Raw genomic sequence first — 27,666 nt, forward strand, 5'->3', positions numbered from 1 at the left:
AGGGGAAAACAGAAAAACAAAGCACTTAGGGATCATAAAAGGCAACTAGATGATAAAGCTGAGAAGTATGTATTTACTTTTTGTTTCCAAAAATAAAAATATGTTTACAAAACATATGCTTTCAAATTGGGGTGCTGGAGAAGACTCTTGAGAGTTCCTTGGACAACAAGGAAATCAAACCAGTCAATCCTAAAGGAAATCAACCCTGAATATTCAATGAAAGGATTGATGATGAAGCTGAAGCTCCAATATTTTGGCCACCTGACGTGAAGAGCTGACTCACTGGAAAAGACCCTGATGCTGGGAAAGATTGAGGGCAGGAGGAGAAGGGAGCGGCAGAGGATGAGATGGTTACATATCATCACTGATTTATTGGACGTGAGTTTGAGCAAACTCCAGGAGATAGTGAACAACAGGGAAGCCCTGTGTGCTGCAGTCCATGGGGTCTCAAACAGTCGGACATGACCTAGCGACTGAACAACAACAAAAGTGCTTATAGAAATTTGTAATTGTCAAAATCAAAGTCCTTCTTTTCTTTCTTGACATGTTTCCCATAAGAATATAAATATTAACTTCATTATTAATTCTACTGAAGTGAAAGTCGTTCAGTCATGTCCGACTTTTTGTGACCCATGGACTTCTCCAGGCCAGAATACTGGAGTGGGTAGCCTTTCCCTTCTCCAGAGGATCTTCCCAACCCAGGGATCAAACCCTGCTCTCCCTCAATTCAGGCAGATTCTTTACCAGCTGAGCCACAAGGGAAGCCCATTAATCCTACTAACTTTTAGCAAATCCTTACTCTTACTAACTAACCTTTAGCAAATCCTTACTCTTAACTCTTATTCCTTACTCAGTGGAATAGCTCTAAACTTAAGGACACAGTGTGATGAAGTTCCAGCACTGTTGGTAAGAACAAACTGTTATGCTTGACCGTCTCTATCAGGGCAATCTTTAATCCTGAGGACCCCTAAAAGATTGCCCTAAGACCCCTAATCAAGATTACTGTAAAGTATATTTAGAACAAATGTCCTAACTGATAGAGACGGTCAAGCATAACAATTTGTTCTTACCAACAGTAATGGGACTTCATCACACTGTGTCCTTAAGTTTGGAGCTATTCCACAGAGAATCCTCAAATTTGAAATTCTTTCCCTCTTCAAGTTTATGGATCCTATGTTTTGGGATCACCAAGGATGGTAAATGAAATACCTTTCAGGATGGAATTCCTTATTTGGTAGGATTCTCTGGTTACTTTTGTTTTCTTCCTTGGGTTAATGGATTTGGTTTTACTGTAATGTTTATTTTTATACACATGCCCAAAGGCCTCTTAGAGTGTTTTTATAAATCTAATAAATACCTCATGATAACTAAATTTGTTAAGACAACACAAAAGATGTTGTTCATTACTTAAAATGTACACTGTTTCAATTAAATAAGGAGTTCAGTACATACTTTCAAAATTATAAAAGATCTGAATATCATGTTTGGATACTTTTTTTAAAAAAAGCGAATGTAAAACTTATGGCCTTTTAAATGGCAAATGTATGCAAATACAGTAAGATGAACCTTTATTAACATATACTGCACAGTTAAACTTTAAGACACACTTTGCATTTTTAGAACGTATTAAGTTTAAAACGTTATCCAGTTAAACAAGCAAATAGCTTGCCTTTTCAATATATAACTTTGCAGTTATATGCTATCACATAAACACTCCAATTAGTTCTAGTTGCAAACTTAACATACATTACTACAAGTGTCACCACACTCAGTTTTTGAAATGATTTCTCCATCAAAGTGAGAGTCTAAGATACGTTTTACAAAGTTTCGATTATAAAAATAATACACTCTTGAGATGAACTTCTATTAGTTGAAACCAACCACTGATTCTTGGTAACTCCTCCGTTCTACTGTTTTTAAAAAGCCGGCAAGTAGAAAACAGACCCGTCCTGAGAAACAAACTGATGTGACGAGGACAGCACCATTCCACAGCAAACCCACCTAACGAAGGAAAGCACTCCAGATAAAACAGATGCTACTCAGGGCCGCAACCCAGCGCCCTCCCGTCTCAGAGTGAGCTTCATGGTCTGTTACTTTTGTTTTTAAAGATGTACAATCTGGTAGTCAAGAAAATGACTTGAAAATTAATAAGCTAGTTCCTGTTGTATAAGCTTTGCTTGAGGTATAAACTCTGGCACTTAACCTTTCTCATCCTTAATTTTCAAAGTCAGGAAATTCCACTTTACTGGCCTATTTTAGAGTAATTATAAATTTTAGTAAATGAAACGCTTCAAAGAGGTTGCAAAAAGAGATTATTACATTGTCACAAAACTTTATTTTTAAAAAACATAGAAAACACATGGAAAATTGTAATTCTAGAATAGAAATGAATTTGTCTCAAAACAGCCTCCTGCCTTAAGGTATAAGAATTAAATAGCTCTCAAAAATCAGAAACTGATCTAAATAATTCTACTGCTATTCTGCATTAGAGAACACTATACAAGGAGAAGCTCTTAAACTGTTTTTGATGGGGAGAACGACAACAATGCTTGAATAATCACCTCTATCCCTTACATACTTAAAAACAAAAATCATTCTACTTAAAAATACTTTAAAATTTCCCAAGTTCCTAAAGGAAATCAACCCTGAATATTCACTGGAATGATTGATACTGAAGCTGAAGCGTCAATACTTTGGCCACCTAATGTGAAGAGCTGAACTGGACAAGACCCTCATGCTGGGAAAGACTGAGGGCAGAAGGAGAAGGGGGTGACAGAGGATAAGATGGTTGGATGCATCACCAACTAAATGAACATGCGTGTGAGCAAACTCCGGGAGATAGTGGAGGACAGGGAAGCCTGGCATGCTGCAGTCTGTGGAGTTGCAGTCAGTCAGATACAACTAAGCAACTGAACAACAACAAGCCTCTAAGATGGTGCATATTCAACTGCGTATCTTTCTCATGCCAAGCACTATGCTGTGGTTTAACCCACTGGGTTCTCAATCCTGTTAGATCCACTCTATTTTATAAACATCCCCATTTTATAAACAACGTTTTGTACTTTTTGCTTTATAGCCTTGAAAAATTCCATAAGTAATATAATATACCTATACACATAATTTCAAATAAAAATTCAGGGTAATGCCTACATTTTAGTACAGGGAAAATAACCTGTTAAAAAGTAATACACACTTCACCAAATACATGGGCACTACCGCACCAAAAAAGTATCATGAAATTGGATGCTTGCAGTACATATTGAATCACTATGAATATGAAAACTATATGGACAAAAAAAAAAGAAAACTACATGGACTGAAAGAGGTGTACTACATTTGTAACTCAAATACCACCAATGGCAATGTTCTCAGTGGTGTGATCTTCCATTACAGTCAGTGTAATGGGCAGAATAGTGCCCCCCAAAGATGTCCATGTCCTAATCCCCAGAACCTGTGGATATGTAACCTTACATGGCAAAATGAACTATGCAGACATGATCCACTTAATGACCTTGAGATGGGGAGATTATTATGGGTTACCCATGTGGGCCCAACTTTATAATCTGACTCCATAAAGTTAGAGGATGTTTCCCAGCTGTGGTCAGAGAGAGAGAGAGAGGGCGGTATGAAAGAAATATCCAGTGCTATCCTGCTGCTTCTAAAATATGAAGGGTTACATGCAAGAACTGGAGAGAGGTCAGCCTAGAAGCTGAAAGAGACATGAGTGAATTCCTCCTTAACCTAGGGATAGGGAAAAATCCTTCTAGCCATGACTCAAAATCTAGATGCAATAAAATATCAATAAATTTAATTACAAAACATTTAAAATATACTAGGCAAAACTAACTTATTCATTAATAAAATCAAAGTATAACTCACAGACTGAGAGAGAAATATATGCAGATAGACCACAAATAAAAAGCAGATATGCCTAATATTAGACACAAAAATTAAGGGGAAAAAGATCAAAAACTTAGTAGAAAAATGTGCAAAAGAAATGAACAGATAATTTGCTAAGGAGAGATATAATAATGGCTCTTAAAAATAGGAAAGATTTTCAATTTTTTTCCTAATATAAAAAAATGCAAATTAAAAGTACTCGTTAGATAGCATTTTTAACTATCAAATTGGCAAACTTCATTGAAGAGCCTGGCAGCCCTCTCTGTTGGCATTGTTGGTAGGAATGCGAAATGGTATATCCTTACAGAGGAAAATTTGGCAATATCTATAAAACCACCAGCTTCCCAGGTGGTGCGAGTGGTAAAGAACCCGCCTGCCAGCACAAGAGACATAAGAGACATGGGTTTGACAGCTGCGTTGGGAAGATCCCCTGAAGGAGCATGTGGCAACCCACTCCAGTATTCTTGCCTGGATAACCCCATGGACAGTGGAGCCTGGCGGGCTACAGTCCACAGGGTCGTAAAGAGTCAGACACGACTGGTGCGATTTAACACACACACACAACAAAACCACACATGTATTTACCTATTGCCCTAACAATTTCACTTCTAGGAATTAATCCTGAAGATACACTTCCAACAATATGAAAATACATATGCACAAGGTTATTCATGGCAGCTTAGTTTGTAATTACAAAATACTGGAAACAGCCCAATTGTCCATATACAGGAGACAGGTTGAGTAAACTCTGGTATAACCCATGATGGAATAAAACACGGCTATTAGAAACTGAGGGCGGGCTCTATGAAAAGACAACTACCCTTAGTTTATAATTTCTATTTGAAAATTCAGAGGATGTAGAATTTGCATGATGACATACATTTTTAAAATACATTTTACAATAAAATAAATTTGAAGAATTCAGTTCAAGTAAATTCTTAGCCTTATGAAGGTTATTCTTGAGGGACAAAGAAAAAATACTCAGGAGACAGAAAGAATGATAGATTGTAAGAAAATAAATCAAGAAAACAAAATGATCTACAGAATCATATAGAAAGTCAGCCTCCAAGGTTCAATATAAACCACTTAAATTAATATAGAGTCTTGGAATTTTCATGAAAAAACTGCAAATTCAAGACAAAGACAAGAAGAAAGGAAATAAATCCAAGACATAGGGCAGTAAAAACAAATGAGAGAGAATAAAAGTTAAGATATGTCTACTCTGTAACGTGGATAAACAGGAAAGAGAGACTATAAATTAGACTGAAGATGAAGAAAAGGATTTTGTTTGAGTTTAGAAGGAAAAGAAAAATTTGGGGGTCAAAAATGATCCTAAAGACTTCAATATGTTTTAGGCAGTGATTTTAGTCAGTTCATTCTAAGTCTCCTAAACTTATTTGACCTTAATTTTTGATCGGAGTTGACTTGGCTTTTAATCCAACTAATACTTAAACAGAAAAAAAGAGATCACAGATCTGGTGCTGTTTATATCGGTGTGAAAAGACGTCTGGAAGCATGCCCTTATCTGGTTGTGAAAGAAAAGAATAATAATCTGTATTTCTTCAATACTATGAAATCACTAGCTTCAACACTAAAAAAAGAATAACCAGTTAAAAGAATCTGACCTAACACTTGAGCCAAATGATTTAAGATTTTTATAACCTATTATAAAACTTACTTTATGTACTGCCACAAATCTGTGCTAAGGCTCTGTTTTTCCTTTTCTTCATATGAAATCCAGTTCTAAAAATAGTCAAGTCTAAAAATAAGGCAAAACCCACAGATTAAGTGTAGCTTTATACATGTACAATTAACAGGGAAATCTCTACATCTTCTAGGAAAATGGATGCTGAGTTACTTATTTCCACTAAATTCTCTATGTTGGGTCAAACTTCTGAAAATTTTGCATTAATATGGGCTATATTATTATAAAACCAAAATCTAATCTTGAATTCTATTAAATTAATTCCTCTGTTCCAAATAAATCAATGAACACTACTAATAAACATGAAACTGCAAGCAGAAAGTCATATTTAATCTCAGGGGCTTGGTTTCTGTCAAGAGACCAACTGAGTAAAAGTTTACAAAACCTGCCAGTGTCAACATAGGGCCTGATATATGCTCTGATTCAGTTCATGGAAAGGAGCCATATGGAGAGACAGACAGACAAACTCACCTACAAAACATGTTGTCAATATTATACTTCTTCATATCTTTCTAAAACAAATTTTTTCTCCCAGTCATTGCTCTAAAGATTAGTGAGCAGAAGAGCAAAATTGGAAAAGGGATTTTCAGAAGATATGATGTTTCTTTATCTCTGCACCAGTTTTCCCAATCCGTGCAGGCCATCTACAATGTAGACAGTGTATATGCTGAGGTTGGGCAAAATATTTTTATGGGACTCTTATGTGCCTTTTGAATATCATCATCCCTGTTTTTCAGATAGAAGATTAATAAGATATGACTAAATGACCTTCTCTCATGGCAGGAACTAGAAAAGACTGACTTCATATCTCAGAGGAGTATTGGGTAATAGAATGGTCTGCCATCAACTTTAATAGTATAATTTTCTTACCTTTGTTTATCAATCAACAAATTCAAGAGGAAAGTTAAAAAAAATTAAAAGAAAACTCTTGTGAACTTACTGGCACTCTTCAAAAATACATAAGAATATCTGTTCTCGGCTCTTAAACTAATTCTTTCTCACGTAAGAATAACATTCTCAACGGCAAGATTCTTTAGGTAGCTTTTCAGTGTAGTTGAGAGATCTAAATTGACAAATAGATATGTATTCCCTTGTTTGGTTCTTCTTGTAATAGACAGTAGGATGAGGTCACTATAATCTTCACAGTTCAAGCATATGCTCATAGGATAATCTGTCACTGCAGTGTACAAATCACCATAAACTGACTATAGAAATCTGATACAGAATCAGAACTGTCTGGAATAAATAGATGAGGCAAAAATTCTTTCCAGCTTTCATCAGAATGGGAGTTTTTATTTTAATGTAAGAAAAACAATAATGTGTACAATTTTAGAAATAATACTACTAATAAGTGGGGGTGGGGTCAAAGAGAAAAGAAATATTATCTTCACAAAAGGTCTTCTCTGTCTGATGTCAAAGCAATGGCAGCTGGGAAGGTAAATTATGCCTGTATTTATCCTAGACTTATAAACAGAATATAAAATATTTATAATAAAATTTAACTTTTTTATAAATATATTGATGATTCAGGGTTTTTTTCTCCCCATTATTTGGTAGAAAAGTATTTTCACTTGAAACTAGAAACTAGGTTGGTGAAAACTGAAAGTGTTATTCACTCAGTCGTGTCCAACCCTTAGCAATCCCATGGACTGTAGCCTGCCAGTTTCCTCTGTCCATGGAATTTTCCAGGCAAGAATACTGGAGTGGGTTGCCATTCCCTTCTCCAGGGTATCTTGCCAACGCAGGGATCATACTCAGGTGCCCCGCACTGCAGGCAGATTATGATAAAACGCCATTCTCAGATCACTTCTAATGAAATTTCATACTGAGCTAACCATCATCAAGAGGAGTGATTTTCTAAGCAGGCAAGGTATTCATTTCATCTTCCATGAATTAAGCAAAAAAAATGTACTCCCCCTCACCATAAGGACAGACATATAAACCAGTGGAGTAGAACAGGGGGCCCAGAAACTTACAGGCACATGTATGGTCACTTGATTTTTTACAAGAATGCCAAGACTATCCTACTACAGGGGAAAAGATAGTCTTTTCAACAAATCATGCTGGGAAAACTGTATATCCAAGTTACTGTTAACTGTACTGTGTGTACACATGCGTGTAAAATGGATCTCTTTTGGAAAACAGACCCTGGTATTTTGGGCACATCAGATATCCTAGAATACACTTTCAAAAATTCCAAATAATTATAATTGCATTCCAGTTTGATAGCTGTTTCTGTTATTTATCAACTTCAAAATTAACAGGTCCAACTTAAAGAAGGATATCCATAAATTCTACTGATGGTCCAAAAGTATACGTTTATAGTCCAAGTACTAAAAATGAACAGCTTACCTGATACAGCATGATAGGTTCTATATTGTATCCCAAGGTATCTGCAAAGCTCTTAGCGATGACTGTTTTTCCACAACCCTACAAATGGACACAATCATTTAAGGGATAAGTCAAAACAACCCAAAGTCAGGAAGCAGAAGTTTGCAGGAAGGCTGCCAGTCTTACTTTTCCTCCGATTAAACATATGTCCTTAACCTTGTGAGACTGCATCATTTCAGCCAGCAGCTGTTTATGGCTCAAGGTTTGTATAAAATGGTCTGATGTACAGGGCTGACTCAATGGCCTAGTCCCAGCTGGTACCTGTAATTAAAAAGAGGCAAATGTAATATGCATATATTTTTCTCAAAATATTGGTAAATGAAAGCATACAACTGCCATTTAAAATTTTGACTAATTTCCTGCTCAATTCAATTATATACTGTTTTAGATATTTCAGCAGAGTAGCAATTTTCTCAAGCACAGATCTGATGATCATTTTTATCAAACTTCCAAGTCAATAATCCCTCTAAAATTAAAGCCCATGCTGTCAGACATTTTCATGAGAATCAAGTAATTTTCATGAGAATCAAGTAATTTTCATGCTATTTATAACTCATAATAACAATGCACTGCTTGAGAATGAAGGTTTTTGCTCAAATTTCAGTTATAAGGACAAAATTTAAAATCAGCCAACTGGGATTTTCCAAAATCACCAAAGATCTCCTGATTTCTAAACTATCCACAAATCTTTTCCCATTTTTATTTTCAGTTTACCACTCAGAAGCAGCTGCTCTTAAAGCCTCCTCCCATCCTTCACACACACTGCCTTTTATTTCCTATCTCCTCCTGATTAAAGTGTTGGTGCACTGCAGGCACTCAGCAGATTCCAAAACAGAGCCCAGCTCATGGTAGACACATTCAATATTTTGTTTGATGACTGAATAAATACAATTACATGAATAAGTATTGGGTTGGCCAAAAAGCTTGCCCAGGTTTTTCTGCACCATCTTATGGAAAAACCTGGACAAACTTTTTGGCCAACCCAATATTATTAATATTACATTAAAACAAACAAAAAAGTCTATCATGAAAATTTGCTCTGTCCTAACATAAGAAGGCAAGCATTTACGCTTTCCTACATTCACTTACAATTTAATTAAGTCAGTATTTTTTAAGCTGTGTATTCTAGTGTCAGTTTCCTATCAACTCTTGGGATTCTCAGGACCCTCAAAGAAAGGGCTAGGAAAAAGCAGGCAGAGAAAGCAGATGGAGCTGTGTGACCAAATACCATTCCCTCCTCTAAAAATTGTTCACCTACAATAGCTCTTCTTTCAGCCGCTTCCTGTAGCCGACAGATATTTTATTTTTGGGTAATCCTTAGTTCTGGGCCTCCCTGGTACCTAAGACAGTAAAGAATCCATTTGCAATGCAGGAGACCCGGGTTCAATCCCTGGGTCAGGAAGATCCCCTGGAGAAGGGCATGGCAACCCACTCCAGTATTCTTGCCTGGAGAATTCCAGGGACAGAGGAGTCGTGTGGGCTGCAGTCCTTGGGGTCTCAATCCTTAGCTGCTAAATCTTTAGTTGCTAAAATATGTTTGGAAACATATTTTCAAACTATTTCTTATCAAGGACTTAGAACACAAAATGCTTTCATTAATAAACACTGTATTTGATTTCCCAGAGGCTGACTGGTTTTTGATGAAAAGCTATCCCTATTTTTCTCCTGAACTTTTCCAGTTTACAAGTATACATGACTGGATATATAAATACACAGATACAGACATATATGTGTGACACTATGGAACCAAAGACTTATGAACAGATTATAAACTCAATTTAGGTTAAAAAAAAATGTCTAGTACTAACCAGAACCTGTATGGTTAATACAGGCAACCTTAGAGAGTACAAACCTTGATTCATTCATTACCTTGATGGTCACCTCTTTTTCTGCAATCCGGATGGTCACAGAAGCTTGGAAGACATTGTTTTCGGTCGTCCTTTCCACTCTCACTATCTCCTCAGGAAGCACAGACCTTCTTGAATCCTCGAGTTCAAAGCGCTATAAAATGACCAGAAAAACATATAATTTACTTTTTATTTTAGTATTAACGTTGGATATCTGGACATGTCCATCTTAATTAGAACTAAAACTCATTCAGTGTTATAAAAATAAAGGCAAAAAAATTAATGAGAATATTTTCCCCCTATTTTTGCAGATACCATTCATTCTACTTAGGCCAATTACTAAAGGTGACCTGAAAATAGTCCCTAAAATTTACTAAATACCAAGGAATGGAGTTGCTGAATCCTTGATCTGACAGAAGTTTGCAGTCTACAATTCCTGATAATCAAAGGCTCCAGCTTCCTAGAAAAGGATGATGTGACTCTTGAAAACATGCTTACAATAAATTAAAACAAGACCCATATCAGTTGATTTCTTAAATCAACAGAAGTTAGTTAATAGCTGTCTGAAATTGATAAAAATAGAACTTCCTGGACACCATTCTGCTGATTGCCTATATGGTTAGTTTAACTGATTATGATAAAGTATAACAATCAATCTTCTACAGTATCTGACACAGTGCCTTCCACAGTATAGGTTCTCAATATTTGCCAGACTGGACTTAAAATGCCCGGACCACTGATTCTTTCTCCATGTAGGCCAAAGATCAAGGTTCTAACACTAGGTTAAACTCTTTCTAATCCCAGCTGATTATATAAAAAACACATACAGAACACAAGTAAGTATATGAAAAATGAGGATACTAACTAAGAATTAAGTAAATCCTACGACCATCTAACAGCAGCATGTTCAATATGAAAGGCTTAATTCATTTTTAGCATTAAACAGGCAGAAATTATTCCCCACAAATCCTACAATACTTACAGAACATTATCACTACAGCAAAAGAGTTGAAACCCAATGAAAGAACAGATCATTGTCTATTCAACAGAATGATTCAATACTAGAAAACAGAGTCTGGGGAAGAAAATTATCATCAGTTTCAACATTTTAAACACAACAGCCCAGTTCACGTCCTCATTTCAATGTCTTAAGTACCCAAGATAGTCATTCCTTTCTCCATCCTAAGAAAAGCTGTTTATTTGTGCTACCATAGAAAACATAAGTTCTCTGCTTTACACAATTTATATATGCAAATTCCCATGGTGTCACACAATTTGATAGGAAGTGCTTCCATGTTATAGACAATTAACAATCATTGACTCCTTAATTTCATTAAAAAAAGAAAAAGAAAAAGTTACATTGTATTTTAAGGGAAGTTTAATAGAAAAGGAGTAAAGCCTTAGCCAAGTAATTACGTTCATTAGAATTTGGAACTCAGACCCATAAAATTCTAAAACAATACATTTATGAATTTAAAGGTATGCTTTTATTCCAGCCATAGTAATAACAGTTTTAACTTGACATACGGTTGATGTCAGAGCATTTATATTCCAGAAAGGAACACTAATGCCTTGAACACTTGCTATACTTGTTACATCCTCATAAATAATGCAAACCAAAATATTTCAGTAGAATAAAAATAGTAGGCTAGGATACACTAAAATAGTTCAAGAACTGAAGTTGCAAGGTGAGTTACCATTTGCTGGCACAGGAAATTTAAAGATTGTTGATCAAAAAGTATGAAATAGAGGAATAAAATAGATACGTAATTCTTCACAAAATTAAGGCAAGAAAAGACAATCACTTTTCCTCCTCTTACATAAGTAACAAAACTCCTCTTTTTCCTTTTTTTATTTTAAATTCTACAATCAGATTTGAAATCACTTGTTTACAATATGGACTCTCAGTCAGTATTCTATGTTCCCCTTAATTACAAAGGTCCAAATAAAGGCCAAACAAAATGAAGCAACACTGACTATCTCCTTTAGAAAACTCAACTCTTTAAAGGCATTGTATAACTTTATAGAATTTGTATGACTAATTCTGAAATTACAGACCAGAAACACATCAAACTGATACCTTTGTAAAAATGTAGACCTTTGTTCACAACAGACTGATCGAGACACTTATCAATGCCCTCTCTTGCCGGTGTCACAAAAGCTTACATCGCTCCATTTTATCAGCACCCTGATATTTTCTTCTATTCCATGTACCCCTGTTCCCACGGCACTGATCTCTGTGCTATGTGCGGCTGGGAGCTCACCTGGAAACACAGCCTCTTTTTCTCAGACATTAGGTATGCTATTTCAGTGACTGATGCCAAGGTAGCACAGATGCTAATTAAACCAAAGGGGAGTTCTAGGACTTCTCTGGTGGCCCAGTGGGTAAGAATTTGCCTGCCATTCCAGAGGTCATGGGTTCGGTCCCTGGTCTGGGAAGACTGCACGTGCTGCGGAGCAACTCAGCCTGTGCACCACGACTACTGAAGCTCTAGTGCTCCTAGGCTCTCAAGGGGCGACTCCTGAAGCCCACGCGCCCGAGAGCCTGTGCTGGGCAACGAGAGAAGCCACCATGCTCTGCAACTAGAGAGTAGCCCCCGCTCGCCACAACTAGAGGGGCCTGAGCAAAAGCAAGAGGACCCAGTGCAGCCAACAAGAAAAAACTCTAAATCTTAGAGTGAACTATACAGTCCAACTAGAAGTCTCCTGACTCCTTGAGCCTATGAATTAGTTTCCCCATTTCCAAATGGTTCTCCATTATCTCTTTAACATCCTTCTATTTCCCCCCTCTCTCCCACCCCTGCTCCCTCACCCCTTCTCACACAGAAAACCCCTTTCTTTCCTTTCATCAGTGGCTGCTATTTCACCACCCTCAGGCCTGCTTCTTTCTCTTCTGTCTCCTCCACTTTCCTTTGTCTCTTTATTGACCATTATTTTCCCCTTGCTTCTTTTTGTTTTTCTTTTAGATTCTGCTGCTAATACTACACATTTTAGCATTTATGAGGAAACAGCTTTTTGTTATTTTTATTTTGTTATTATTGACATCACCAATCAATGAAAATACTACTTCTTGGACTAGCTGATATATGAAATAAAATCGCACTTAAGTAATCAGAATCTACTGTTCTACTCTTCTGAGCCCTTCTCACTAACACCAGCTGCAGAGAGTGCTTCCATACTCCCAAAGACCGTGTGTATGTTCCGGGATGAGGCATAATAAACACTGTTCAAGTATCTCTTTTTTTTTTGGCCACACAGTGCAGCATGTGGGTATCTTACTTCCCTGCATTAGGGGTGTGAAGCCCTAACCCCTGGACCATTAGGGAAGTCCCCATATACCATTCCATATATCCAATCCTGGGACGTGTACATATGACCACAACTGCCAAGTGTTCACATTCTATGCGCTTCTTAGAAATCTATACACCTTGAGTCAAACTATGTCAGAATAACAAAAACATCCTTCATAAAAGGGAATTATTTGAGGTGAGTCAATGACTCTACCAAAGATTAACTTGAAGTGGCCAAAACCTGAGATAATGCTAGCATGAAAATAAATAATGATAGTAAATTATAACCCACTGAATAAAATAGGGATCCATAAGTCCATATTGATATAAATGAATAAATAAGTATGTCGGGGAGAAGAAAAGCTCTTCCTTAGTGTAGAGTGCCTGCTAATAAATGCAGAAGGAATATTTACTCCCCATTACTGTCATGCCAGTACCTGCATGTCTGGAAAAGAGAAAAAGAAAAGACAGGAAAGAAAGAAAAAAGGAGAGAGAAAAGTAGGAAAAAAGGGTAAGACAGAGATGAGAAGAAGGGAAAAGAAGGCACAAGAAGAGAACATGGGAAAGGTAAGGAAAGAAAGTGAAGCAGATACTTACTTTTAAAACTCCTTCCACAGCCATCTTCCCTTCATGTCCCAGTAAAACAGTATACGGGTAAAGCCGCTGGAGTGCATGTTGGATTGACATCATAGGAAAGGAATCCTATTTGGGAGGGAAAATACATGGGAATGAAGAACATCTACAATCATCACAAAAAATTTATTTGAAATGTACGTGTGACATTGAAATTGCATCATAAACGATAACCAGTAAGTGTCTCATACTCTCCAGAAGTCTACAAAAGTAAATATTCAGTTTCCTCTTCTCTTCCTGATCTGCACCCTTTCCCTTGGTAAACTCGCCCACTCTCATCTTTCAGCTGCTGTATGTGTGTCTCCATCTCTACTCTTGACAAATCTCTTGAGCTCTAGGTCTAAACTCTCAATTGTCTGTGAGATGTGACTATATGGGTGTCCCACAGACTCCCATTCAGCATGTCCGAAAATTACATGTTTGACACATTTCTCTACCCCACTCATCCCAAAGTACCTTCTCCTTTTCCCTTACTCCTAACCTGGGTGGACCTCATCCACATACTCCTGGCTTCACTGTTACAACTACAAAGTTACAAAATGTTCCTGCTCTGTCCCTTCACTTGTGTCTGACTCTTTGGGACCCCATGGACTGTACCCACCATGTTCCTCTGTCCATGCAATTCTCCAGGCAAGAATACTGGAGTGGGTTGCCATTCCCTTCTCCAGGGGATCTTCCCAACCCAGGGATTGAACCTACATCTTCTTTGTCTCCTCATCAGCAGACAGGTTCTTTACCACTAGTGCCACCTGGGAAGCCCATATAAGTCACTGTTTTAACTACAGAGTCAGAAAGTGTTTTTTATCCTCGAATTTTTCGCCCCAAACTGCTTTCCCAAATGGGTTTACTTACTTTAAAAAGTCTGTTTAATTAGGACAATGAGGGAAATTTCAATATAAACTGCCTATTAGGTGACATTATGGAATTATTGTTGATATGCAGAGGGGTGTGATAATAAGTGTCCTGGTTATTAATAGAAGAATGTTCTAATTCTCAGAGCTGCATACTGAAGTAGTTAAGAATACTGACTGCAATTTATTTTCAGAATTGTTTAGGTAAAAAGAGAAAGTGCAAACAAAAGTGGTAATAATGTTAAAAATTGGTGATTCTACTTAATGGGATTATAGTTTTATGTTTGGCTATTTTTGAACTTTTTTTGGGGGGATTTGAGAATTGTCAAAGCAAAAAGTTCCAAGGGGAAAAACAATAAGAATGAAAAGTAGAAGACATGATAGATACGGAGGGAAAATGCTGCTCCAAATGTTGGTATGCATGCGTGTGCAAAGTCACTTCAGTCATGTCTGACTCACTGTGACCCTATAAACTGTAGCCGGCCAAGCTCCTCTGTCCACGGAGTGCTCCAGGCAAGAATAATGGAGTGGGCTGCCATGCCCTCCTCCAGGGGAGCTTCCCTACCCAGAGATCAAACCAGCATCTCTTGCTTCTCCTGCATTGGCAGGCAGGTTGACCTAACTCACTGGCTCTCAGGAAAAGAGAAAAATAAGAAGCAACGTGAGATTAAAAATAAGTGTCTTGTCTCAGTGTTCCTGTGAGTCCCACGCACTCCCACCCCACCTTGCTGCCAACAGAGGTGCCTTCCTCCTACAGATACCTGACTGTCGCACAACCCATCTACTCAATAATGTCTAATAGGCCACTTCTTCCACATCATAAAATCCAGACAACTGCACTCACCATGCAAAACACTTGTTGTGACAAGGTCCTCACGTTTCTCTTCACCACACACGGTTGCTCTAGTGACACAATTTATTACCATTCTCCAAACACACCAAGCCCTCTGGCGAATCAGCACCTCCGCCCGGGCTGTGCCCTCTGCCTTCCCATTGCTCCAGATGCCACCGTCATGATCTTCACGAAAGCACGGGGGAGGACGCCTACGCTCCATCAAACCCCCCAGCGGTTCCTCCTTCCTGTGCCTCCCTGCTTGCCCGTCCAGCAACCAGCGGCTGCAGGTCTCTGGAAGAAGACTGCCCTTGAGTTCCGGGTGGGAGACCAGCGAGTGCCTGGGGACACGCGACCCCGGGGACAACACGAACCAGTGACTGACGGCGCTGGAGTGGGAAAGCCCTCGCTCGCCTACCTCAGGGCGAAGCCAGTCTGAGGCCCAAGGTAGTGTGCAGCTGACCTCTGCGTGATCAGGTGGAAGCCTCCTTCCCTGTGTCCAACTTACACCTGAGCTGGGAGCCTGCCTCCCCCCACCCGCCCCCACCCCAAGGCTGTGCGCTCTTTAGGGGCTCAGAACACATCGCGGCTCTCTGTACAGTCTGCTGGGCTGCACAGCACGTTACACTCAGGCCTTGGAGTATTTATAGATGAACATGACAAGGCAAACACAGATGATTAATCTCCAAGGATTAACTTTTACATTTTCCTTGCCACATTTGGATATACCAGTCATTAAATTACTTGATACATACCAGGATTTGAACTGCAGCTGGTAGACTATCTAAAGGAAAATCTGGAAGTCCAAGGGTAGAAGATTCTTGGGAACAGAGAGTGGTGGCAAAGGATAAGAGCTGAGAAACTCTAGGGGAAAAAAAGAAGTGGCATTAAATTTTATTCTAACAGTTTCAGTATATAAAATCTGTTAAATACAAAATAGCTGGGCCAATGTAATTAATCTAAAAAGTTGACATCTACTATTAAATTCTTAAAGAACAAGAGCTCCACATTATATTTCATTTAAAACTCAGAAGCTTATTGGGTACAGGTAAGTGTACCTAATCTCTTAAATCCATCACAATATGTGAGGTTTTATACAACCTGACCCAAAACTACCCTGTCAGTCTCACCTCCTATCTTTCTCAGTCCAAATCCAAACTTAAGCCACTGGGAGCTCTTCATATTTTTAAGAATAAAACATACATACTCAAAATCCATGCCTTTAAAAAATTTCTTAGAATTCTTTAATTCCATTCTCTATCAGTCAAAAGCCTACTCCTTCTTTAAGATCGATGTCAAATGCCAATGCCTTTGCAAAGACCCTGTACAGTTCCAACCACAACATTCCCCAACACTTTGAAATTGTGGACCTAACCACACTATGTTAAAAAAAAACTATCTATACACATATCTTTAAACTCTACTGGATCTTGAAATTCTTGTCATCAAAATTCATGTCTTATTATTAACTTTATCATTAACACATGTACCATAGCTACTGAAAAGCTCTTCAAATGGTTGCTGAATGAATGAATGAATCAGTTGATCAATGAATGGGCAAAACAAGTTCAATGTTAAGAATCGAGATTTTATATATATATATATAAGCTATTTATACACACAAATATACATATATACATATGTAAATATGTATATATTTATATTTATACATAAACATTATTTTTATGTTTAATATAACATGTTTCATATAGCATATGTTAATATAAATTATTATGTTAATATGTTATAAATATTGATTTATGTATAAATAGTTAGCACATATATATATATACATATAGATCTATATGTATATCTGAAATACTTACTTTTCAGTAGGAACATTGGCTCCAACTGAATATAACAGTTTAAGTTGGTCCTAAAATAGCACAGGAACATATCAAATTGATTAATAAGGACTGTAACATATTAAATGCAAATACTTTAGAGACATAATTCAACCTTTTAATTAAGCAAACACTAAGCAATTAATAGCAAAAAATCATTTTCTGATACATGTTATTTTCTAAAAGAAAAGTAACTCTTTCTTCCTAGTTTTCAGAGATTTTCTTTACCTTTGTATCCATTTTACTTTCCAGTAACTAGGAAGGGGACAACTACAAACACAGTAACATTTTTATAGTAACTGAATTTATTATAAACAGGAGAGATGTTTTAAAAACAAGCCACCCTTAAGGAGAGAGGGGCGAGACAGGGGAGGGAATGAAGAGGTACAAACTACTGTGTATAAAACAAATAAGCTACAAGCACAAGGAATGTGGGTTCTTTACTGTCTGAGCCCCCAGGGAAGCCCAAGAATACTGGAGTGGGTAACCTATCCCTTCTCCAGGGGATCTTCCTGACCCAGGAATCGAACTGGGTCTCCTGCATTGCAGGCGGATTCTGTATCAGCTGAGCTATCCCCACAAAGAACACAGCCAATATTTTACAATAACTTTAACGAAGTATAATCTATGAAAATACTGAATCACTGAGATGAACACCTGAAACTAATGTAATATTGCAAATAAATTATACTTCAATTAAAATTAAACAAAAATTCAAAAATAAATTATCCCTGTTCCTACTTACCTTGAAGGGCAGATAATAAATATCTCTGGCTTGAAATCGAGACCGGAGTGGGGGATCTAATGGATTCCCAGAGTACCTGGGCACTGGCAAGCCCAAGGCAATGACTCGGAAGTTTTCACTAACTCGGACAATCTTCCAAGCATCCAATTCTGTTTTGGTATGATTCTAAAAGAGGACGAAAGCACAAGTTATTACTGCATGGCAATACAGACCACACCTGCAGGAGCCAAGCTAAGGGATTTAGGCCCTGACTGCTGAGTAAACTGTACTGGAGAACCCTCTGGAAGCCAAACTGTCAAGGATGGGAGAAAAGTGGAATCAGGAAGAGGGTACCAGGGAAGGCTTGCAAAATGAAGACTGGTATTTGAAAGGAGAAGCGGCGAATGCATTGAGGCACAAAGGCAATGTGGATGAGATCTCTAAGCTCTACTTGGTCAACAGAGAGGAATAGTCAGGAGAGCAAGAAAAATAAACTGGTTCCAGCTAGAAGTCAACACATAGTAGTTCTACAAGGGCAGACCACCAGCAGGGCAAAGACTGTCCAGGGACTTTCAATAGATAAATGTGTTTACAGACGTATTTCTACCAAGCTATAGAAATAGTAATAAGTAACATTTCTTAAAAATGGTAAGCACTTTCCATGAATTTTTCTCATTTAATTTCACCAGAATCCAAATAGACACAATTCCTGAGGTTCAAAGGAGTTACATAACTTGCCCACATTCCTGCAACTAGGATATGGTGGGGCTGAGACGGGAAACAAAAGGAAACATGTGACCTTGGGGTCACAAATGCTGACTCCAGTGCACATTCTAGCTAAGTGACCAAAAGCCTGCTATTATACCCTTTAAGTCTCAATTTTCTCGTCTGTAAAGAGGAAATAATATCACCGATATTATTACAGCTGTTATGAAAGTTAAATGTGATCATGCTTATAAAAGTAACTGACCCATAGCAGTCACCTGTTGAATGTCACATCTTCCTTCTCTGCCTGACCCTCCCAATGGCTCTTCACTGTTCTCCAGCCTTTGAAGAGCCACCCCCAACCCCACCACCCCGGTCCTTTGCTGTTGCCCTCTTTATACCTTCTTGTATCACAACATTTAAAGACTTCACTACACTTAATTGTTACCAGAGTCATTGAGCACCTACCACGTGCCAGGCATTGTTCTGAAGTCTGAGATAATAACAGTAACAAAATTCCTGACCTAGTGAAAGTTATAATCTAGTAGAGGGAAGCAGAGGGTAAAGAATCTGCCTACAGTGCAGAAGACCCAGGTTGGACCCCTGGGTCAGGAAGATCCTCAGGAGAAGGGCATGGCAACCCACTCCAGTATTCTTGACTGGAGAATCCCACTGACAGAAGAGCCTAGCAGGCTACAACTGCACCAAGTTGGACACGACTAAAGCGACTTAACACACACACACACACACACACACACGGAGGGAGGCAAACAGTGAACTAAAACCATAAGTAAGTAAATCAAGTAGGATATTAGACGACTCTGTGGAAAAAAGCAGAGTAAGGGAGTATGGGGCAAAAGGCATGTCGCAACTAATAAACGGGTGAGGGCAGTCTTCCCTGATAATACAGGCAGAACTTGGAGACGTTGCAGGTGCAGTTCCAGACCACCACAATAAAGTACATATTGCAATGAAGTGAGACACACACATTCCTTGGTTCTCCAGTTCATACAAAAGTCATGTTTACACTACACTGTAGTCTATTAAGCACGCAATAGCATTACATCTAAAAAATGCACACACCTTAATTTAAAAATACTTCATTGCTAACAAATGCTAACCATCTTCTGAGACTTCAGTGAACAGTAGCCTTTTTGCTGGCAGAAGGTCTTGTCTAAATGTTGATGGCTGCTGACTGATTAGGAGAGTGGTTGCTGAAGGCTGGGGTGGCCGTGGCAATTCCCTAAAACCCTTTGCCAACAAAGATCTGTATAGTCAAAGCTATGGTTTTTCCAGCAGACACATATGAATGTGAGAGTTGGACCATAAAGAAGGCTGAGAACCAAAGAACTGATGCTTTTGAACTGTGGTGTTGGGAGAAGACTCTTGAGAGTCCCTTGGACTGCAAGGAGATCCAACCAGTCCATCCTAAAGGAAATCAACCCTGACTATTCAATGGAAGGACTGATGCTGAAGCTGAAGCTCCAATACTTTAGCCACCTGATGTGAACAGCCGACTCATTAGAAAAGACCCTGATGCTGGGAAAGATTGAAGGCAGGAGGAGAAGGGGATGACAGAGGATGAGATGGTTGGATGGCATCACCGACTCAATGGACATGAGTTTAAGCAAGCTCCAGGAGATGGCCAAGGACAGGGAAGCCTGGAGAGCTGCAGTCCATGGGGTTGCAGAGTCGGACACAACTAAGCAACTGAGCAACAACAACAAAAGGCCACAATGAAGTCTGCTGCATCAACTGACCCTTTCATGAACAATTTCTCCATAGCATGAGATGCTGTTTGATAGCATTTTACCCCCGGTAGAACTTTCCAATTTGGAGTCAATCCTCTCTAACTCTGCTTCAGCTTTATCAACTAGGTTTATGTTCGAAATTCTAAATCCTATGTTATCATTTCAACAACTTTCACGGCATCTTCACCAGGAGTAGATTCCATCTCAAGAAACCATTTTCTTTGCTCATCCATAAGCAGCAACTCCTCTATCTGTTAAAAGTTTTATCATAAAACTGCAACAATTCAGTCACATCTTTAGGGTCCACTTCTAATTCTGGTTTTCTTGTTCTTTCTATCATGTCTGCAGTTACTTCTTTCCCTGAAGTCCTGACCCTCTCAAAGTCATCCATGAGAGTTGGAATCAAGTTTGTTTGTTTTTATCAAACTACTGGGAGTTTTTCCGTTTTCTTCTTTTGAAAAATATTTATGTATTCATTCATTCATTCATTCATTTGGCTGCACTGGGTCTTAGCTGCAGCACGTGGGATCTTTCACTTGCGACAGGTAGGATCCTGTTATGGCACATGGGATCCAGTTCCCCGACCAGGGATCAAACCCACACCCCTTGCCCTGGGAGTGCAGAGTCCCAGCCACTAGACTGTCAGGGAAGGCCCCTTCCAATCTCCTATTAATCTTGGTATTTTGACCTCTTCCTATGAACCATCAGTCAGTTCAGTCACTCAGCTGTGTTCACTATGTCAGTTTCACTATAAACCATAAGTGTCTCCTTAATGTGGCATCTGTAATAGCAAATCCTTTCCAGAAGGTTTTCAATTTACTTTGCCCAGATCTGTCAGAGGAGTTACTGTGGCAGCTAGAGCCTTACAAAATGCATTTCTTAAAAAATAAGACGTGAAAGTTGAAATTACTCCTTGACCCATGGGCTACAGACTGAATGCTGTGAACATGAATTTCATTGTACTTCTCCATCGGAGCTCTTGGACAACCAGGTGCATTGTCTATGAAGAGTAATATTCTGAAAGCTATTTTTTTTCTGAGAAGTACTCAACAGTGAGCTTAACAATAAACCATGCTGTAAACAGATTTGCTGTCATCCAGGCTTTGTTGTTCCATTTGTAGAGCCCAGGTAGATTAGATGCAGCATAATTCTCAGAGGCCCTACAATTTTCAAAATGGCAAAGGACACTAGCTTCCACTTACAGTCACTAGCTGCATTAGCCCCTAACAAGAGAGTCAGCATGTCCTTTGAAACTCTAAAGGCAGACATCGACTTCTCCTCTCTAGCTATAAAAGTTCTAGATGGCATCTTCTTCCAGTAGAAGGCTGTTTCATCTGCATAGAAATTCTGATGTTCAGTGTAGCCACCTTCATTACTGATCTGAGCTCAATCTTACGAATAACTTACCACAGTTTCTATATCAGCACTCGGGCTTCACCTTGCACTTTTAAGTTATGGACACGGCTTCTTTCCTTAAACCTCAGGAACAAACCTCTGTTAACTTCAAACTTTTCTTCTGTAGCTTCCTCACGTCCCTCAGACTTCAGAGAATTGAAGAGAGTTAGGGCTTTGCTCTGATTTAGGCATCAACTTAAGGGAATCTTGTGGCTGGTTTCATCTTCTATCCAGACTACTAAAACTTTCTTCAGCAAAATAGGGGTGTTTCTCTTTCTTACCATTTGTGTGTTCACTGCAGTAGCATTTTTACTTTCCTGCAAGAACTCTTCCTTTGCATGAAAAACTTGGCTAATGGTTTAGCATAAGAAGCCTAGTTTTTGGTGTATCTCAGGTTCAACATTTCTTCCTCGGTAAGCGTAATCATTTCTAGCTTGTGACTTAACGTGAGACAAGTGACTTCTCCTTTCACTTGAACACTTAGAGGCCACTTGAACACTGTAGGATTAACTGGCCTAATTTCAACACTGTTGTTATGTCTTAGGGAACAGGGAGGACTGCGAAGAGGGACAGAGATTGGGGGATGAGCAGCTGATGTGTGGAGCAGTCAGAACACACACATTTACTGATGAAGTTCACCATCTTATATGGGTTTGGTTTGAGGAACCCCAAAATAGCTGCACATCAAATATCAGTGATCACAAATTACCATAGCAACTGCCAATGAGAAAGCTTGAAATGTTGTTAGAATTACCAAATGCCACGAAGTGGTGACCTCTGTTAGAGAAATGGTGCCCATTGGTTTGTGTGACGCAGAGTTGCCCCAACCTTCAATTTGTAAGTAACGCCGTATCTGTGAAGCAACACTAGAGCAAAGCGCAATGTAAAAAGGCATGCCTGTGCTACATTTGAGCAAAGACTTGAAAGAGGTAGAGGAATGAGTCTGGCAGATGTCTGGGAGAAAACCACTCCGAAGAGCAAGGTGCTGTGCAAAGCACTGATAAGACAGGAGAAGGCATTTTGAGGAGTTAATGGTAAAGAGCATGCTGGCAGGTGGAGTGGAATGAAAGGGGAGAAGGAAAGAAGGAGATAAGGCCAAAGCGGCAGTGATGGCCCAGATCACCAGATAGCCTGTATTCCACTGTAAGGACTTCAGATTTTATTCTGAGTAGAACAGAAAGGCGTTGGAGGTTTACAGCAGAGGAATGACCTGTTCTGCCTTGTGTTAAGCTGACCACTGACTGCCCTGGGGGAGCCAGGAGGGAAGCAGGGGGTTCAGAGACAAAGCTGTTACAACAGCTCAGGCATGAGATGCCAGTAGCTTGGACCTTCAGGGTATCTTTAAATATTTCGTTCGTTTCTGTCCATATCTACTGGACTTCGAGCTTCTTGAACCAACTAGTGGATTGTATTCAACTCTGTCTTCCCGGTGCCTGGCACAGTCTAGAAGCTATTAGGCTTGTTGAGGGAAGGAAGAGAAGGAAAGAGGGAGATAGAAAAGGAGGGGAAAGGAAAGAATTAAAAGGAGAAAAAAAAATAGAAAAGCAGTGATTAGAGAGACAAACAAAGTAAAACTCTGGGAAGTCCTCTCACATGGTCTACAAACAGAAGGGCCATACAAAACTGCAAACACACAACTGGCTTCAGCCAACTGCCCGAGACAGCCGCCCCCCGAACAACTGTCCCTGTTCTCATACGATCATGCCTTATACCAGAGATGGCACGGCCCGCGGCTCACGGCTCAGACGCAGCGGTGACGTTTCTTTTCTTACCTGGAGAAGTTTGTCGTAACGCTCGGCAGACATCAGGAAGCGTCCATCCTCAAGTTGCATCTCCCTGTTCTCCAGCAAGTTGTTCAAAACCGGCAGAACATTCCTCTCCGCCTTTTCCAAGCCTTCCAGGATGAGTGTCCTACCTTCTGTAGCTGCACGAACTGCACACTATTTCCAAGAGACAAAAGCAACAGGAGACCATCAAACATAGTGGAGCGTGGCCTGATTTTACTTGTTGAGTAATGCAGATGAAACTAGGCCTCCTTATTATAGGGACCAGGAATCCGAAAAGCTGGGCTCCAGATCTTGGTTTTGCTTATTCCACCAATAGGATCTGGACCAAGTGATTTTTCTCTCTTGAGGCCTGTTTCTCCATTTGTAAAATGAAGAGTTTAGAAGCAGTGGTCTCTAAGGCTCCTTTCAGCTGTAACATTTTAGATATATCCCCAATGAAACAGAAAACTAACAGCTATTTTTGGGTCAGTAATGCAATCAAGGAAGCAGATTCCTTAACTAGAAAAAAATGAAGATTATAATCTGCTCTATCAAGATTCTTATGGAGATCAAATAAACTAGGTGAGAACTCACAGAGACTGGAAGGTTTTAAATGAGTCACCATCACAATGGATTCAGATTTAGTGTCATGTTCCACACCGACAACATCACAGATTTACCAAAACAGAAAAAGAGTCAGGTTTTCCACTGGGCTATAGCAGACTGACCATAATCATACTCCTAGTTTTCCAAGTTTAAGAAAATTAGAAATGAGAAAAAGAGGAAATAAAGTTGACTGCAAATGGAAAGAAAGAGGAAAAATATAATTTTTTTAAAAAGTAAAGTACTAAAGATGTGGGGGGAAAAAAATCCTTCTTTAACTGATAGATGCTGAACAAGATAGAAAAATCTATTTTTTGGTCAAAATCCTTGAAAATCTGGTTTAAAAAAAATGCAAACCTCAATGACATTTCTGCTGTGTACTGAACAATATGATTAGGATTAATGCCGTGAAATTTATGTTATCACTCTCTCCTTAAAAATCTCTGCTTTTTACCTTTATGGCACTATATTTTCTTTAAAAAAAAAAAAAAACACAGAAAAACAAACTTTCTCTTTTCTGCTTGCCCATCCCATGTAAGTTGCCAGAATCAGGTCTTTAACCCAAGCTCTTCTGACTCTAGAGCATCACCCTTAACCACACACTTGCAACCACCAGTGGCATGCTAACCATTCTCAACCTCCGGCTCCCCCAAGCCCTATGACATGGATGTCTCCAGCCAGGCTCTAGAAGCACAGGCTCTACTGTACAATACTGAACACGTCAGCTTTTCCTCCAAATATTCTCTTTCTCTTATCTTCCTACTTATGGTGCGAGCACTATTTTCCCATGACAGGTCCTGGATTCCTACCTCACCTCCTACATCCAATTTATGATGATGTACTTCTTTAGTATTTCTGGAATTCATCCCTTCTACCACTCCTCTAGTTCAGGACCTTCTTACCTCTCAGATCTTCTCCTTACTAAGTCCAAGCTCCTTAATGTAGTGTTTATGTCTATCACAATATGGCATTATCGTTCCAATACTTCCTGATACCAGTTGCCTGATACGTGATATTTTTGCAACACTGAACTAGTTGTGATTTCCCCTATGCTTAAACATACCACACTGCTTAACTAGAAAAATGTGTTCTATACTGATCCCCTTTGCTTAAAATTTAATTTTCCCTATAGTAATTAGCTGTCAACCAATCTGAAAAATCAGCCTCCAAACAATCCTTCAGATGAAGGGAAGAAAACTACTATCTCTACTTTTTTTAAGAGACTAAATATCCAAAAAATTTCTCAAATAGCAAAGCACTGACTTCCCAACTTGGGGAGGGGGGGAACACAAAAAACAGGCACTGCTTAATCAAGTCTCCTTTTAATAAGCTGCTGAATTTTGCATTGTATTACAGAATTCATTTCAAATGTCTATGTACTATCATAAAAAATAAATTTCTATGAAAAACAATTAAGATTCATCCTATTTTAAAAGTAAGATCAAATTATGAATAAACCTGACCATCTTGTGGTAGCAGCTTTATTTTTTAAAATGCATGGACAGAAGTGACTTAGTAGCTCCTAAAGAACCAAAAAAAAGAAAAGAATCTTATTTTTGCTAGTTGATAAAAGAGCAAATCCATAGAAATGGCTTCCAGAACATTAAAAATAACACATAAACTACTTATAAAAATTCATGTTTCAGCTAAGGCCTCAATTAAGCTTTCTTTTATAAGAAACTATTTACTCCAAGAAAACACAGCTCCTAATAAAAAGAAACTCAGCTATATCTCAATCTAAAAAAAAGAAAGAAATCAAGTTATCACAACTTGTGTTAATATTGTATTTAAGAAGCTAATAAACTTTTTATCAATCTTAGTTATACAACAGACTAAATACTCTATTTAACTTTTAAACACTTCCTAGAGATGAAAATACATGTTCTCAGAGACAAAACTAGAAATATGTAAGTCAAAATTTAGTGGTTTCCCAACTGTGGGTCAGAGAAGACAAAGTCTTGACGACATAGGACAACAATAGACACAGCAGATCTGCTTTTATTTACTCCAGGAGACTTCAGTCAGTAACGCACTGCACCTTCCCAGAGGAAAGGTGGAATAAGCTGTAGAGAGATCAGAAGGAAAACACAAAGGAATCCTTTCATCCACCCTAATGGAGATGTGGACTAAGTCACTTTAGTGGTGCCAAACTCTTTGTGGAGATAGGTGCTGTGATCCTAAGTTGAAAAAAGTAGTAATGGATGGAAAAAGGCCTCTTGAAAACCTGGTAAGTGCCATACCTCTTCTCCAGAGTAAAATGCACATGGCTATCCGTATACAATAGAGACCTCAAGTTAAGAACCTCTAACTCTGAAAAAATGATACAAACACAAAGTCACAAGTTGGCACACACTGTAGTAATAATTGCTGAAGCCAGAATCATCAACGAATGGTAAAATTAGTGGATAAGAGGATGATGAAAAACAGGACATTTGCAAAAACTCAAAACTATCCCCCTTCACAAGGTATTTTTAAGTGACAAAGGGAAAAAAATAACACAACAGTGAAGCAACCTGGCAGATACAACCTTAACCAAGTCCTCAGTTAATATACAGTGATGAAATGTATCAGGCTCCCCAGGTGGCACTAACAGTAAAATGCCTGCCTGCCAAAGCAGGAGACACAAGAGATGAAGGTTCAATCCCTGGGTTGGGAAGATCCCCTAGAGGTGGGCACGGCAACCCACTCCAGTATTCTTGCCTGGAGAATCCCCACGGACAGAGGAGCCTGGCGGGTTACTACGGAGTTGCAAAGAGTCAGGCAGGACTGAATCGACTTAGCACGCATGCAATGAGATGTATAAAAGTTTCAAGCACTAAACTTCTTATATGAAGCTCCCCCAAAGGCCACATCTCTTCTACTGCATTGTTGCATTTTTAAAATATGCATGATCTTGATCAAATCATGAGGAAACATCAGACAAACCATACTTAGCAACATTCTACAAAATAACTGGTCATGAAGAAGACAAGGGAGCGACCTGGTACTATAATGGGAGGCGGAGCTGGGAACAGTGTAGCAGAAGTCATTTTTTTTTTTAATGATGCAAATACTTGAGCATATTCATATGATGAGGAGGAGCAGCTTTGTCTTTGACTAAGTGTCACTCCTCCTTTTCTAAGGCTAGCTCTGTACTCTGAGCTTAGTGGCATTTTATCTTCCTTCCTCCAAAATCTTCCATCAACTATCTCTCTCTCTCTCTCTCAGCCATTTCTGACTCTTTGTGACCCCATGGACTAAGGAGTCCACCAGGCTCCTCTTGTCCATGGAATTTTTCAGGCTAGAATATTGGAGTGGGTTGCCATTTCCTCCTCCAGGGGATCTTCCCAACTCAGGGATCAAACCTACATCTCTTGCATCTCCTGCATTGGCAGTCAGGTTCTCTACCACTAGCGCCACCGAGGAAGCCCTCCATCAACTATACCATGT

The 27,666-nt window shown here is 38.9% G+C and overlaps 1 protein-coding gene across 1 annotated transcript in view; it reads right to left on the bottom strand.

Annotated features, from left to right (window-relative positions):
- The window catches only part of VWA8 (von Willebrand factor A domain containing 8), a 366,079-nt gene that overhangs the window by 284,049 nt on the left and 54,364 nt on the right, over nt 1–27,666 (bottom strand). Inside the window, exons 5-12 of the mRNA XM_043892308.1 lie at nt 23,641–23,808; nt 18,039–18,203; nt 17,276–17,325; nt 16,205–16,313; nt 13,731–13,835; nt 9,866–9,997; nt 8,123–8,257; nt 7,958–8,035 (exon numbers count right to left, since the gene is read on the bottom strand). Coding sequence (XP_043748243.1) covers nt 7,958–8,035; nt 8,123–8,257; nt 9,866–9,997; nt 13,731–13,835; nt 16,205–16,313; nt 17,276–17,325; nt 18,039–18,203; nt 23,641–23,808 — 942 coding nt within the window. The remainder of the gene's footprint in view (nt 1–7,957; nt 8,036–8,122; nt 8,258–9,865; nt 9,998–13,730; nt 13,836–16,204; nt 16,314–17,275; nt 17,326–18,038; nt 18,204–23,640; nt 23,809–27,666) is intronic.

Source organism: Cervus elaphus, chromosome 30 (assembly GCF_910594005.1).
Source record: "Cervus elaphus chromosome 30, mCerEla1.1, whole genome shotgun sequence".
Taxonomy (NCBI): domain Eukaryota; kingdom Metazoa; phylum Chordata; class Mammalia; order Artiodactyla; family Cervidae; genus Cervus; species Cervus elaphus.